Raw genomic sequence first — 14,976 nt, 5'->3', positions numbered from 1 at the left:
TCTTATTCCGGACTCTCATTTATAAATTTCCATGTGATTAAAAAAAGATAGTATAAAAGTTATGAAAAATTAATCCTATTTATTTAAATAAACGGATAATATACAAGTTGAATAAATGAATCATTTTGTGATTCGAATTAAAAAACAGTCTCACATATATTACAGGACTAGTGTTAAATTAAGCTTAAATTAATGTTAAAGTAGTGCTAATCTTAAACAAGGGTTATTTATATATCGAAGTATAATATTCTTCTTCCAAATCATATAAATCCGCCGCCATATCATCCCTCAAGGAAGCCAGTTTTTGATCACATTCTACTTGCTTAGTCCTAAATAATTTTCCATTTTGTATTATAGCATCATTTACAGAGGGAAAATCATTCAGGATTAAATACTGTTTTATGTCAGAGACTAGTTTCATCAATGACTCGCCAGCACGTACAATATTAGCCGCTCTGACATGCATTTCGTATGTATCTTGCTCACATTGCGTCATTCGAGATAGTTGTGAGTCATTTTCTCCTTTTGCAAGTTTAATTATCTCTGGAAACAACAGAAACAAACTAGAATTATTAAGATATTAAAAACCATAAAGCCAAAGATAAGGCAAATTGTTTTATTTAATACAAATACTATTTAATATAAGTATTACTTAATACAAATTTACCACCTTTCAAATTATGCATACAACACATACATATGTGTGCATATGAGCACAAAGAAATTTTTATATAATTATTAAATAACATTAAAAACTTATATTTTGATATCCTGATATAATATAAATTTTTATTATATCTTTTAACTTTATTATGAGAGATAGTTTACAATGTTAAGAATAATTAATAGATAATTTGTTTTTAAATTTTCCTATTATTTGATCTCGATTCCTAGTTCTGTCCATATAAAAATATAATAAATTTTGAATGAGTATACTCTAGAAAAATATTCTATTATAAAGAAACAATAGCAAATCGCAAAATAATAGACTATAAATAAATTTACACTACACTTCTTAAAGGATGAAAATCCAAATACCTGGATAAAGACCAACATTAAATTTAAAAGATGCAATAGTCTGTTCCTTACAGCTACTGTTAAATTCTCTGCAGTTGAAATACGTGCGGAAAAATTAATATACGGTTTGATAGAAAAAGACAAAAGCTCATAAAAGTCAACTACAAGATAAAAGCCTAATTATTAAAGGCAGACGCCTACAAACGACAGGTTAGAATATCTAGACATAGGTTAGAGAGATACCTTCAAAGTTTTCCAGCATGGATTTCACATCGTCTTTTAATCTCGTTGTGTACGATTTCAATAACGCTTCTTTACTTTGAGGAAGCGTACGTTGCGTGGCCATCGTGTCGCACGAAAATGAAATAACACGTGCAACACTGTCACCGAAATCGGAAGACGCAAGAACACACAACAGCACAGCACAGCACAGCATATTGTCACGTCCCGGAGGACGGACCTTCCTACTTCCGGCGTACCTAAGTCGCTGAAAATAGTGGCGCTCTCTATGCTTTTGAGGCTACCTGCTGGGCCGGCAATACCTCGGGATGTCGAGAGCTAGGATCGGTATAGGAGGATTAGTGCGTAGGCGAATAGAATGACTTTTAGGCAATTACTCTTGTTTTATACTGCTACTTTCTTTATTGTTTACTACCAAAGGGGGAACAAATTATAATAAAAGGGGAATGAAGAAAAGCGGGGGGGGGGGTACATGTGCGATGCTATTCCGTGATAGGGTCGGGGTTTACAAGGGAGCCTATTAGGTCGTCGAAGTCATTCGGCGTTAGGGGTGAAAGGGCTTCAAGGGGGGAGTAATCGATGAAGGGAAGGTCGTCTGTTGAGGTGCTGGCGTCTGAGGTTTGGGGGGTGGGCTGGGGGTTGGTGGCCTGGCGCTCATTCACCTCCACGGGGGTTAACCCGAAGCAGGCTCTCGTACTTGAGTTTAATGCTATTTGAATTTGAGCGGCTTGGTGAGTTAGATTGAATAAGTGGGGAACATCTAAATCTATGGAACGGATTAGGCGTAGAATGCGCGAGCGCGCCCCCACGTATTGCTCGTAGCGGCGGAAAAAGCGCCTCCTCCGCGTGTAGTCTGCTGGTGGCGTCATCTACATAAATGAAGAAATGAGGAACTTCGTGAATGGACTTGGATTTGAATAAGGATAGTCGAAACCTTACCCTGTCTTGACTAAAGTTAGGATGATAGATGAGCTTGCTGTCCTAAGGAGAGATAAAATTGAATGATTTAGTGTTTTGTAGGGGAAGGAGACGGAAGGACTTTTATGTCTTGCTCTTAATAGTTGTTATTATTCGCGTAAGCCCATACTATTAGCAGAAGAAAGGATTCACAACTTTGTCTATGCCGATCTACGCTCGCCGCAAGCAACTATTCGGTTATAGGCGGATGCGTTTCTACCGGGGTCTCTCAGCACATGCAAACCTGAGGACCTGCATAGACCACGGACACAAGGCTTTTTGTCTCGCGTTCGGACGTTGGCCTGTTTTCCGTTACTACCACAGTTGCGAAATCTTTAAGACAAATAGTATGGCTATTGGGTATGTTTATCTACGTCGGACGATAAAGAGCGTTCAAACAAGGTTGCAGGAAAATTCAAGCAATACGAATTTATTGGGGACTAAGAGGGACTCAGGTTGAATAATGGCAGGGATGCGGAAAAGATGTTGAATAATTAATGGTTAAAGATGTTGCCATTAATGTGTTGAATTCGGAATGATATTCTAAATGGTGATATACGGGGACATTCGGTAGTAATAATTCAACGAAATAGAATCAGAGTAACGTTTAATTTGATGAAGATTAAGAGGTTCACAAGAATTATTCAAAATAATTATTTGTAATGGTATTCAATAAGGTTAAACAATTTATAATAATTGTACTATAAAGTTACAATAAATTTTAGATAATTATCATACTAGTAATTCGCAGGGAAATATTGTTTAAGTAACAATAATTTTAACAATATTTTGGGTATAATAATTTGGATAAATTCGATGCTACAGGAATAATAGATTCGCAAGAGTAATTAAACGATAAGTTCAAGATAGGGTCGAGCTACCAAAGCACGAAAATATTTAATATTCTATATTAATAAGACGAGTAATGACTCAGTGAAATATTTAATGTACTAATTTAGGGAAAATATTCAATATTATTTGAACAATTAGATTCCGAAAATATTCAATATAATATATTAACGAGATGAGTAATAATTTCATAAAAACGTTTAGCATAATTATTTACAATAATTTCTGGAACAGAAATTATTCAACATCATAAATTACAACAATATTTAATATTACCGGAATGATTGGTTCTCTAAATTAATAATTCGCAAAGAAATTTAGTATCGTCAAGATAATTAATAATTTTACGAGGTATCGCGCACGAGTAATAATTAATTCATCATCATTGTTCGTCTTCTCGATAAGGTTAGTATAATAAGACAACCAGCAATAATTCACGATTTACAGACCACTAAAATATTCAATGCATAACAGAATAATAATAATGTTCAGCGTCTACAAAAGAAATAGAGATTCACAAATAATGGGCAAAACAAGAAATTCACAAGAACGTACGATAAGACAGTTCGCAAGTGCGTGCGACGAAATAATAATTCACAATGGGTATGATCGATCAAGATCGTATAGAATTGATTATTTCTCTTGTTCATATCAGAATAATACTGTATCACTTAATAGTCGTCAATTTTGCTAACTCTCAAAATTTGAATATTCTAGACGGTGTGTAATTAATCATACCTTAATAGTTTTGTTGTTAAATTCAAGCTGGGCATGATTAATTACTATCTTTTAGTTGAAAGGTTCTGAACTTCACAAAATTTAAGATTATTTCTGATTCGCACAGATAACTTGATCAATCACTGAGATATAAGTTCTACACATATATATATATATATAATCACATATGAGGTTCACGCAATAAATTCGCAAGACAATATAAAGTCACACTAACAATAATAACTTTTAATTTAAATGAGACTGCTGGTACTTACGGATGACTCTGGGTCCGCAAGGGCCACAATCTAAGATCTTGTTTTCCCTTTTTCGGATTCCGACAGATCGCCGGAACCTTGCTCCTTGTGGAATTCCGAACTATCACCGAAATTCTTTTCCGAAATATCGCGATTACTTGAAACTGTTACGGAGATGTTACTGTAACGATACTGGAGAGTGTCGCGCCGGGATAAGGTACTGTCTTTTATATTATAATGCATATTAATTACCCGCCCCCGCGCCTGCATCGGTTGCCCTAGTTCCGATGCATAGATGAGTAGGGTGAAATCGGCGGCATATCGATATCAAAGTTATCAGATAGTCTAAACAGTCTCGATGTCAGATTTTTCAATGTTAAAGTATGTATCATCGATTGCATCACCTGTCGCGGTGCAGCATCTTGTTCTTGGAAGCCTTTTAATAGAAAATATTATTTAATTCTCTCGAGTCTTATTAATGGAATCTGCTTCAATATGATTTTGGGATTGACCATGTTTCAAATTGGCGCGGATGATTTCTCAAATAGTTACTATTTCTCAGGCTTCAAGAGTAATGCCGATTTATAAGCAATATGTGCCGATACATATTATTAATTACGTTTCGGCCGATTAAAATTATCCTTAATTAATATTCACAATTGTATGCGCCTTAACAATTTTATATGCCTTGTCGAATATTTTGCAGAAGCCTTAAAATTTGTTCTTAACTTATAGTAGAGTTTCAGTATTAATATAAGATTCGCAGGATAGTATAGTAAAAGTGATTGTTATTTAATTAATTATATCTGTGATAATTGCATTCATAGACCATAGAGCTAATCAAGATTTATTTTGAGTGAGACCTTTTACGTCAGAAAAGGATAAAGTTTTATAAGATTTCAATGTTTCATAGTTAGATTGATTATAACAATGACTTTTATTGTTTAAGGCTGGTGCAATATCTTTTAAAACTTAATAGAATAATGAGTTAATTAATAAAATGCAATTCTTATTTAATAAAACATAATTCTTATTTGCACAGGGTCGGCGCAGTAATTTGTCTACTAGTTGTATCTTTAGTTTTATAAGATCTAATTGTTTATTAGCAATAACCAATTAGATAATTAATAGTTAGGTTCACGAAGAGTTGGTATAATAAACCTCAGAGTAGTTATTTTAGTTTGGTAAGATTAGTAAGATTAATTTATTTAATAACGATTTTCATTCGTTAATTAATATTTTGCTTATGTAGTCTCGAGTAAGACCCTTAAATGATTATATCTCGTGAATAATTTTAATTTTCCCATAAACAATATTAAGCTTGATATAACCATCATAATTGCGAAAAGCAGTCATTCAGAATTTTAAAATAAGCGTGAGTAGTGAAATTGAAAAGGTATCAATAATATATAGGACTGAATCGCGTGTTAGTTTACTTCTAGTACGCTAGATGGCTCCCCGAGTATGATTCAAGAATAAGCATCTGGGGTCTTAGGTCTGCTCAGATTGTCATGCTGAGTCAGTTCAATACTACTCTAGTAGTCTGTACTTTGTCACATTCAAATGGACCTTAATTCTTATTTTGCGGGTATACATAAGTATCAGGGAAAGCCATGGGGTTAATAGAGGATAAATATAAGTAAAAATATAGAAATAGGAAAAAAAAGAAAAAGGGGAGGGGTTGGGACGACGGGACGTCACATCTCCCCCCTATTTTTGAACAAATTCCGATGTATTCGGAGGAATTTGTTCTACCATATCTAGGCGTTCTGACAGATTTTTATAGGTATACGTATTGTACTTAGAGTTAGGTGCAGTTGGCACATTATCGCTGTAACCTTTCCAGTTGTACATGGGGCCTGGTGTGGGTTGTATTGACGTGGGAAGTTCCTGGGGATGGGTTGCTTCAAGGAGTTGCTCCTGAGTCGTGTCACGCTGTTGGTTTTCAAGTTTTTTGGGCGGTCCGTGAGCCAGGTGGAGTAGCAGGTGCGTTAGAGAGCTCCATATAGCTCCAAGGAGGTGCATGCTGCATCCGTAGACGGTATGGAGGGCATATCCATGGATAGCAGTGTCAATAATAAGCTTTATGATGCGGATGATCAGGAATATGCCGAAAATTCCGGCGGTGGCGGATCCAAATGTTAGGAATCCTTTCCAGATTCTGGAAGTTGCGCTCTCAACGATTTTGTTGAGAGACGCTTCATCCAATAAATTGGATACTGAGACGCTGTTGGAGTCGAATGTATGTCCGACAAGTCCTCTAGCGATAGTGTTAAGAAGAGCTGGTTTCTCTGCAGGAAACATAATGTGTTCTCTGATTCTCTCGATGTCTTTTTTGGAATAGATTCCGCTGTCAGCAAGAGGAGCAGGTGTTAAATACTTCCATGTGAGTTTGGTCATCGGCTGTAACTGTTGAGGAGGTATCTGACGTTCCTGTGGATCAGGCGTAAACTGGACCCACATGTTGTCGACACGATATAGCGTAGGTAATTTGTGGTCGCATTCCTTCTGGACTCCATATTTGGTGATTATTCGAGACTTTGGAGTCAGGAAGAACGTTTTATTGTGAAGAGTTACTGGCAATTCGTTGTAGCATTCTTTGGTATGCCTTATCTTGACATCGACTGGTATACATTTAATAACAAAAATGGCTTCTCCTGACATGACTGCCATATATCCGGGGCCTTTCATGAGTCGGTAGGCGAACTCGTCAGGTTGTAGAGTAGCGAAAGATAAGGTATTGGTGATGACTTGCCTTTCTAACTCGCATTTTTGCTGCATGACATTGTGATACAGCGTCACCATTTGCTGACGTAGATGTTTTTCGACATACACGAATTTGGAGTTCATGTACGTGAAGATGTCTAAGTTTTCCATGGCGATTTGTTCGCGGCGGAGAGGAGCGTCTCCTCTCCTAGTTTCAAGTATGAACAGCTTAGGGTGTTCTGTGCGAAAGAGGGTGTATCCGCACAGTTGCAGTTCCTTGGTTTTAGTTAATGCGAAGGTTATATCTTGTGCAACCAGGCTATATATTACAGGTGACGACAAGTCGTCGATGTCCTCTTGAGTTTTAGAGGCTGTACCTTCATATAGGACATCATACTGATGGAAATCGCAAGTCGTTACTGGGACGGGTTTCCAATAAGTGTACCCGTCTTCGGAATCAATGCAGAATCCGTCCTTCAGTGGACACACCGTCCCCGATTTCAGCATTATTTTCCCCGCGTCCAGGTTTACGGGAACGTAAGAAGACTTCAAAGTGATCTTGACAACACCTTGGACCATTACGTCATCCCAGGTTCCGTAAGGGTCAGAATATTGCTGCACGGTATGGCACTTGCCATCTGAGTCGATTCTTCCGGCAAGAGTGATGCTCCGGGTTGTAGTTTGGTTCACTCGTATTCCATGTAAATAGATTTCTGCACCCATAGAGATGGTTCCGTCTTGAAGCAGTCTCTTACATTGGGCGTATCCGGTTTCTTGGACATAATCAGCTTGTCCATTATTCACAATGGAAATGTGATGAAACATTCCGCATTTGTATATGGTTCGTGAAATTTCCACCTTGCATTGCATGATTTCAGCGTGACGGTACTCGGAGAGTTGCAGGAGTTGGATATACACTTGGGTGGTGTTTGGCTTCCGTATGTTGAGATTGCATTCCCCGACGTCAAGCAGCGATATTGTGGTTACATTTAGGTGTTGCCCACCACAGTCGAAACCCATAAGAGCGCTTCCGCTCGATATGAATATTACAAACGTAAGATAGAATAACATAATCTGGAATACATAAGATTTATAAATAAAGATGGATATAATTTTTCATATTAATTTATTAGTCGTAAATAACGTATATACTTAGGTATTGTTAGCATGGTATGTTGTTTACATGTATATGCACGTACATTATTTCGCACGCAAATATTTGGTTGTTTTTGTGTTTATCATTTCTATTTTGTATGCGTAATGTGTATCGATAAAAGCGAGGATAATTATGTAAATAAGTTTGTAGTTAACATTTCTATAGTTGTGTATTGTAATATATATAATAGAGTACGCTTAGATAATATTTGTTTACGGTAGTAAGTATAGCTAAAGGTTTACATGTAATATGGTTCTAATCTAGATTCAGAGCCTATATTGTCGTTGTCGCTAGGCCTTATTAAGCCTCTAAGAAGTACGGATCGCTTAGTGTCAAATAATAGAAAGGTAATACGGTCAAGGGACGTCCCTTGAGCTCTGAAGTGGTTTATACAACATATGTACCCGATCAAGCAATCCAGACATTCCGAGAGAGGTCTTTCAGCAACAAGGAACTCGTGACACGCAAAACATTTATGGCGGATTATGTAACCGTACGTAAAATTATGATAAAAATTCCTGCTAAATGTGGGTATAGGGTTTTTCTCCCAGCAATTCAAGCATAGCCTAATTGTTTCCGGGACGTCAGTCCGGATGTATATTGCTCCTTTTATGCATCGGACCTGGTAAATGTCTGGGTAGTTGCGGAGCAATCCTGTGTAGGATCGACCGACGCTTGGGGGACACATCCTGTAAGATTCCGATTTCAATAGTATTACTTAAGAGTTATGCCCTTGGACGAGGACTTCCCAGGACGGTGATACACGGAAATCCTGCCCTGCGTGGAGGAATACTCCAAAATTCAAGGCTCGGTAATCACGGCCTTCCAGCCTGATTTGTGATAACATGAGCGCGTGTGCACGTGTACAGTCGGGGCAACACGCGATGGGGTTTTGAATTAATAGCCCCGCGCGACAGATAGTACAGTATATATAAAATTCTTGTGGTCCATCTTTGGCAAAATGGGTTAAGGTTTTTTCGTAGAATTCTTGATCTGGAAGGGAAACATATCGTATGAGACACTCTTGACATATACAGGTGCTTTTCCCGGGCTCGATGTAACCGAAGATTCGGCAACATTGAGCGAAATTCAAATAGTGATTTACTACTAGCGAAGGCGGCGATGCAAAATCAAGAAGTTTGAAGGGTCCGCGGTTCGCCGTTGGCATCTGTGAACATATAAATTAATGTTAAAAATTTATCCAGGATCTATATGCGCAATTTTTAATTTGTCCGTGTGCACGATGCGGGTTTGCCTGCCAATTAGCAATTTGACATTGTTGTTGGGCAATATTTCTGTAATAAGATAGGGTCCACGATACTGGGCGGCAAATTTTCCCTTAAAAGGTTCCTTTAATAGAAATACATATGAACCTACTTCAAACCTTTGGGGGTGTGATTTCTTATCGTAATAGTGCTTACTTCTCTGTTTTGCCTTAGTGAGATTGAGTCGAGCGTCTTCTTGTAAATCGCGTAATTTATTAAATAGATTAGATAAATATTCGTAATAGGTAGTCTCGAGAATTTCGTCAATTGGAAGGTGTGCTGAGGGCAATCGAGCTAGTCTTCCGAAGACTAATTCAAAAGGGGAGTATTGAGTTCCCTCATGAACGCTAGTGTTATATGAAAACATAGCTAACTCCATATATTCGTCCCAGTTTTCCTCTTTCTCTACCTGCGTGCGTAGATATTCCATTAGCACGTGGTGAGATCTCTCCAACGATCCATTAGACTGAGGGTGGTATGCCGTAGTCTTAAAATGTTGAATTCCGAATCTCCGTGTGAGACTACGGATTAACGATGACAGAAAATTTGTTCCTTGATCAGTCAGAATAGCCTTAGGTGTGCCATAAATACAAATAAATTTTTTTGCGAAAGCGTCAGCTATAGTCAGGGAGGTAGCTTCTCCCAAAGGGACAGCAAGAGAGTACTTAGTTAATAGATCTTGCATGGTGAGTATATAGCGACTTCCGTTCCTTGTAATGGGAAGCGGTCCCACGATATCGAGGGAGAGCTTATCAAAGGCTTCCCCAGGGGTGTCGGTGATAATCATTGGTTGCTTGGTTTTTACCCTAGTTAATTTCTTCAATTGGCATAGCCGACACCGTTGAATAAATTTTTGAATATCCCTTTTCATAGTGTTCCAGTAATAGTTAACCCTTAATCGATTATATGTTTTTGTCACTCCTTTGTGACCGCCGCACGCGGATGCGTGGCTTTCAGTTATCAATGCCTCTCGGGTCTGTGGGTCAGGTGTTCGTATTAGATTTTTACAGATGATAAGGTTCAAGGGGATGTCCGTCAAGTGGGCTCGAAGTCGTTTTTCCACGTATTGCCATGGAAGATCGTCGAAAAAATTTGTCTTGCTGATGCTAAGAGACGTAAGCTGTAACTCCGTTATAACATCGACAAGAGATTGTAATGAATTATCTAGGGTTTGAGGTTCAATTGGAGTACGTTGGTTAAATTTTATTGGTATCGATATCAAAACGTATTTCCTTTTTCGCATTATAACGTTGGCTCTCTCGTAGTTGAGATTTTGATATTTGGGTAACAGATTTCGTTTTTGGTATTCACGAGCGCCGCTATCAAAGGGTGTTCCATTCAAATGTATAAAAATAACATGATTATCAGGACGATCTAGCAAATTATCGCGAGTTTCCTTTATGGTTAACCTGACCAATGGTTGTTCTCCTTGAGGCGTAGGGACAATGTTGCGTTGTATATGGGTAGGTTCGATTATTTCTTCGTAAGAGGGTTCGTCGCCTTCGTTATCTGTCTCAGTGAATTGGTTGGGGTCATATTCGTTATGGCTGCTCCCATTTTCATTATCTTCGTCATCACTATCTCCGTTCTCACTGCATTCTTCGATGATCACGTCGGGGCTGGGAGGTCGGGGAGGGGTCACGTCGTTGGTGCTCAGTGGTAGTGCAACCACGTCTGGAGGGTTCCGAGATAAGGCGTCCGCATTATAGTTCAATTGTCCCTTTTTGTATTTTATTTCATATTCATATTCGGCTAGTTTTGTTCTCCATTTCCAGAGTCTAGAAGAAGGGTCTTTAACAGAGTGAAGCCATACCAAAGGCTTGTGATCGGTTACGATCGTAAATTTCCGTCCATATAAGTAGGGTCGAAAATGATTGATACAGTAGATGATGGCTAGACATTCCTTTTCGATAGTGGAATAATTCTGCTCTGCTTTGTTTAACGTTCGCGACGTGTATGCGACGGGTAGGTCTTGTCCGGTGCATGTTTGACTGAGGACTCCACCGATCGCATATCCGGAAGCATCTGTAGTCAAGGTAAAGGGTTTGTTAAAATCAGGATATTGCAGAATTGGCTCTGAGCACAATGAAAGTCTCAGGATATCAAAAGCTTCGGTGTGTTTCTGTTGCCAATTAAATATCGTATCTTTCTTTAAAAGGTCTGTCAGTGGTTTCGCTATTTTTGAGAAGTTGGGGATAAATTTTCTGTAATATCCAACTAGTCCGAGAAATTGCTTAATGTTTTTAACGTTTTTGGGGACGGGAAATTTGATCACAGCCTCGACCTTATTAGGATCGGGGCGGACGCCATCTGCGCAAATTATGTGCCCTAGATAGGCGACTTCCTGACGCAAAAATTCACACTTGTCAGGTTGTAACTGTAGATTAGCTGCTTTTAACCTCTTCATTAGTCTTTCGAATTTTACCTCATGTTCCTTTAGTGATCGGGCATAGATTACTATGTCGTCCATGTACACGAATAGTTCGTTTCCTTGAAGTCCTGAAAGTACGTTATCCATTAATCTTTGGAACGTAGAGGGTGCGTTCTTTAATCCGAAGGGCATCCTCTTAAACTGATAATGCCCGTAGGGAGTAGAAAAGGCCGTTTTGGGCGCATCTTTCGGGGCCATAGGGATTTGGTGGAATCCCGATGCCAAATCAAGGACAGAAAAATACTTTGCACTCCCGAGCTGGTCTAGAATGTCTGTTATATTCGGGAGAGGGTAAGCATCTCCAATGGTTTTCTCATTAAGGTTTCTGTAGTCAATGACCATTCGCCACTGTTTGTTGCCAAGGGAGTCGGGTTTCTTTGGCACAATCCACACGGGGGAGTTGTACGGAGAACTAGAATATTCTATCATGTCGCTCGACAGTAGTTTATTGACTTGAGAGTCTATCTCTGCTTTATGTACCGGGGGAAATCTATACTGCTTAGTATGTATCGGAACATCATTAATTGTGGGTATAGAGTGTTCAGCGGCATTAGTCGCTCCAAGGTTCTCCTTCGGAAGATGAAATCTATCCGCGTGTCTAGCAATAAGAGACAAGATACTATCTTTCTCTTCTGAGTTTAAGTGATCCAAGCGCAACAAGTTTTTTATTTCAAAAAGGCGATCCTCATTGTCCTGATTTATCTCGCAAAAATACAAAAGGTTGGAAACAGCCACGGCTCCTGTTTTCCCGGGGGTTTCAGTGAGCTGTCCTGCTTCAAAATGATTTTCCGCGGGCGAATTCTTAGCGAGAGTACCGTCAGACTCGGGTTTAGCACGGTTTTCCGCTAACGAATTCCCAACGAGAGTATCATTCGACTCGTGAATTTTATTTCTTATCACACAAGAATCGTCCGCCCCGTGCCCTAGGGTCTGGGCAGAATGATTTTTAGATTCTTCTTCTTTATAATCACTTGAGTTGCATGTATCAATATTGCTTGGGTCAACCAAATCAAAGTCTTCCAGTTCTAAGGAGGGAATCTCTACCTTATAGTCAGTGTCCGTCGTATTAACGATCGGTAAGTAAGCTCTTCCTTTCACATTTGTTACAATAGCATCTCCAAAGAATAGTCCTTTCGTCAGAGTGGTACGAGGTATGTATCCACTAGTTTTCTCGGGGTTGGTAACATTCACGAAGAAGGGTGAGATAGTTCTCTTCGTTATCTTAGTACTAGTTATTTCAGAAAACGGAATAGCGCTGTTGTCGTAATGAAGATAACGGTCCCTGAAATTAATGCTAGCAGTTCGATCCTGAAGAAATTGATTGCCTAAAATTCCATCCTGAACAAATCCAACAGAATCTCGAACGATGTGAAAAAGCGTAGGTTTGCCCACAAGTTGTATTAAAACGGATCCCAAAGTTTCGACAGGTAGGGAAGATATTCCGTGAAGCAGGTATGATCGTTCGTCTTCCCATGGGATCGTTATATCGATTGAACTCTCTTTGAGGAGGTTTACTCCTGAGCCAGAGTCAATCATAAAGACACATCGCCTCAGAAGATCTGGGGACGATAGCGTCACCATTGGATAACAGCTGGTCTTAATTTCCGTATTTATTCGGGCGATGTAGGCAGAGGGGCAATTTCCGGTTCCTTCACAGTTAACACGCTCGTTGACGGGCGTCCTATAGGAGCTGCATCCCGGCGGACGCCGCTCATTACCGGGGCGCTTCTCAAGTTTCCCGAACCTGCGTGCATAGCGGCTGAAGCTGAGGGTGCGCCTCCGTTCGCTCTGCGATACGAAAGTTTCTGGCAATCTCTCATAAAATGACCTGGTGATTTACAGTAAAAACAAATCTGAGGCGCGTTGGGACCTGGTGGTCCCGGGATCAAGGGTTTGATGAAAGGGGCTTGGGAGGCAACAGGGGGTTTGTTATGCGGCATATCCCTACTATTATCTGGAGGACGTTTTCCTCCATTATAAACGTCAGCTCGCATCATAGGTGGCGGTTTAAGAATCGTGTTGCGTTTCCTCAAATTCTCGGCTTCCAACTGCTTTGATAATTGGATAGCTGTCATAATGGCATCGTCTAAGGAGTAATATCCTTGCAATTTTACTCTTATCAGAAGATCGGACGGTAGCCCGTTAACAAAGCTTTCTTTGGCGTTCCCTTCAATGGTATCTCGTATGGAGGGATCGATATATCCGGTCATGCAGGTTTCCTCATCTATGATGGCGGTGCGTAACTCTTTTACACGCTCTATGTAGTCGAACAGATTTTCGTTAGGTCTCATATAAATATTGGCCAATTCGCCTCTATACTGATCGCAGGATTTATTGGGTCCAAAAATCCTTCGTAGTCTTCGAGTCAGCTCAAATACCGAATTGTATTCTGTCCCTTCGATGGCTGAATATGCGTGACCATATAGTTTATTTATTATTAATTGCACCAGATGGTATTCCTGCCATGTTGGAATAAGATTAAGAGCCTTTTCGCATATTTTACAAAATTGGAAAACAGACATTTTATGGCCATCGTATTTAGGGATACTATCAATAACATCTTTAAGCCGTATATAGTGCGATTCTGGTGATTTAGGTCGCGGAGTGTTATCCCGACGCTCGTTGCTTCGCTGAGAGCAATGAGAATTCTCTTGTATTTCTGAAATGTGTCTCGACATGGAACTCAATAATTCTGGTAACTCTGTAGCTAATGATGCTATGGTCTGTTCTAAACGGGTCATTCTTGCATTAATGATTTCAGGCACGTCATCTTGTATTTGTTCTTGTGCGTCATCTAGTTGCTGGCGGATCCTGTCCATTTCTTCTTGCTTTTTCTTTAGTGTTTCTGCTTGCATTTGGAGTTGTTTCTCTTTCTCATTAAGCTTGCGATTAAGGGCTTCAATTTCAGAGGCCGTTAATGAAGGAGGGGTAGTAACCGGCTCTCGTTCACCTTCTGAAGGGGGATTGGATCCTTGTGATCTCGTTAAAGGCATGATTAGGCAAAATAATGATAAGATCGAAACTGAACAAATCGAATATTCGAATGCTTGATCCTTATGGTTTTAGTTGATTTTATTCTATTACGCGTTGCTCCGATCGATCCTTTTGACACAATCCCACCGCTGCCACCAAAAAGATTATTTAACTTGTCACGTCCCGGAGGACGGACCTTCCTACTTCCGGCGTACCTAAGTCGCTGAAAATAGTGGCGCTCTCTATGCTTTTGAGGCTACCTGCTGGGCCGGCAATACCTCGGGATGTCGAGAGCTAGGATCGGTATAGGAGGATTAGTGCGTAGGCGAATAGAATGACTTTTAGGCAATTACTCTTGTTTTATACTGCTACTTTCTTTATTGTTTACTACCAAAGGGGGAACAAATTATA

General features: G+C 39.5%; 2 protein-coding genes across 3 annotated transcripts; both read right to left on the bottom strand.

Annotated features, from left to right (window-relative positions):
- Positions 1-61: 61 nt before the first annotated feature.
- LOC105829195 (mediator of RNA polymerase II transcription subunit 22) lies at positions 62-7,861 on the bottom strand. Of its 2 annotated transcripts, none has more exons than XM_012667873.3 (2): positions 1,261-1,644; positions 62-543 (listed from the first exon to the last, which is right to left on the bottom strand). In XM_012667873.3, exons 1-2 carry the CDS (start codon positions 1,451-1,453, stop codon positions 224-226), a joined length of 513 nt encoding a protein of 170 aa, XP_012523327.1. In that variant the 5' UTR covers positions 1,454-1,644; the 3' UTR covers positions 62-223. The 2 variants fall into 2 exon arrangements, with proteins under 2 accessions (XP_012523327.1, XP_036138366.1); XM_036282473.1 differs by having other exon boundaries at positions 524-543; positions 1,261-7,861.
- Positions 7,862-7,987: 126 nt separating this feature from the next.
- On the bottom strand, positions 7,988-14,585 carry LOC118644454. Its single transcript, XM_036283048.1, has 2 exons — positions 13,390-14,585; positions 7,988-13,336 (listed from the first exon to the last, which is right to left on the bottom strand). The coding sequence occupies exons 1-2, from the start codon at positions 14,583-14,585 to the stop codon at positions 9,094-9,096; spliced, it is 5,439 nt and encodes a 1,812-aa protein (XP_036138941.1). The 3' UTR covers positions 7,988-9,093.
- Positions 14,586-14,976: the final 391 nt, after the last annotated feature.

The sequence above is a fragment of the Monomorium pharaonis genome, chromosome 2 (assembly GCF_013373865.1).
Source record: "Monomorium pharaonis isolate MP-MQ-018 chromosome 2, ASM1337386v2, whole genome shotgun sequence".
Taxonomy (NCBI): Eukaryota; Metazoa; Arthropoda; class Insecta; order Hymenoptera; family Formicidae; genus Monomorium; species Monomorium pharaonis.
Note: the sequence above shows the minus strand (reverse complement) of the source record. Positions and strands in the feature narration are given on the sequence as shown.

What these genes read in the sequence shown, in the direction of transcription:
- LOC105829195 (XM_036282473.1), bottom strand. Translation starts at nt 7,811, where the DNA reads ATGTTATTCTATCTTACGTTTGTAATATTCATATCGAGCGGAAGCGCT.
- LOC118644454 (XM_036283048.1), bottom strand. Translation starts at nt 14,585, where the DNA reads ATGCCTTTAACGAGATCACAAGGATCCAATCCCCCTTCAGAAGGTGAA. An exon ending in AGAGATTGCCAGAAACTTTC is followed by an intron (nt 13,337 to 13,389) that starts GTATCGCAGAGC and finishes CTATGCACGCAG; the next exon opens with GTTCGGGAAACTTGAGAAGC.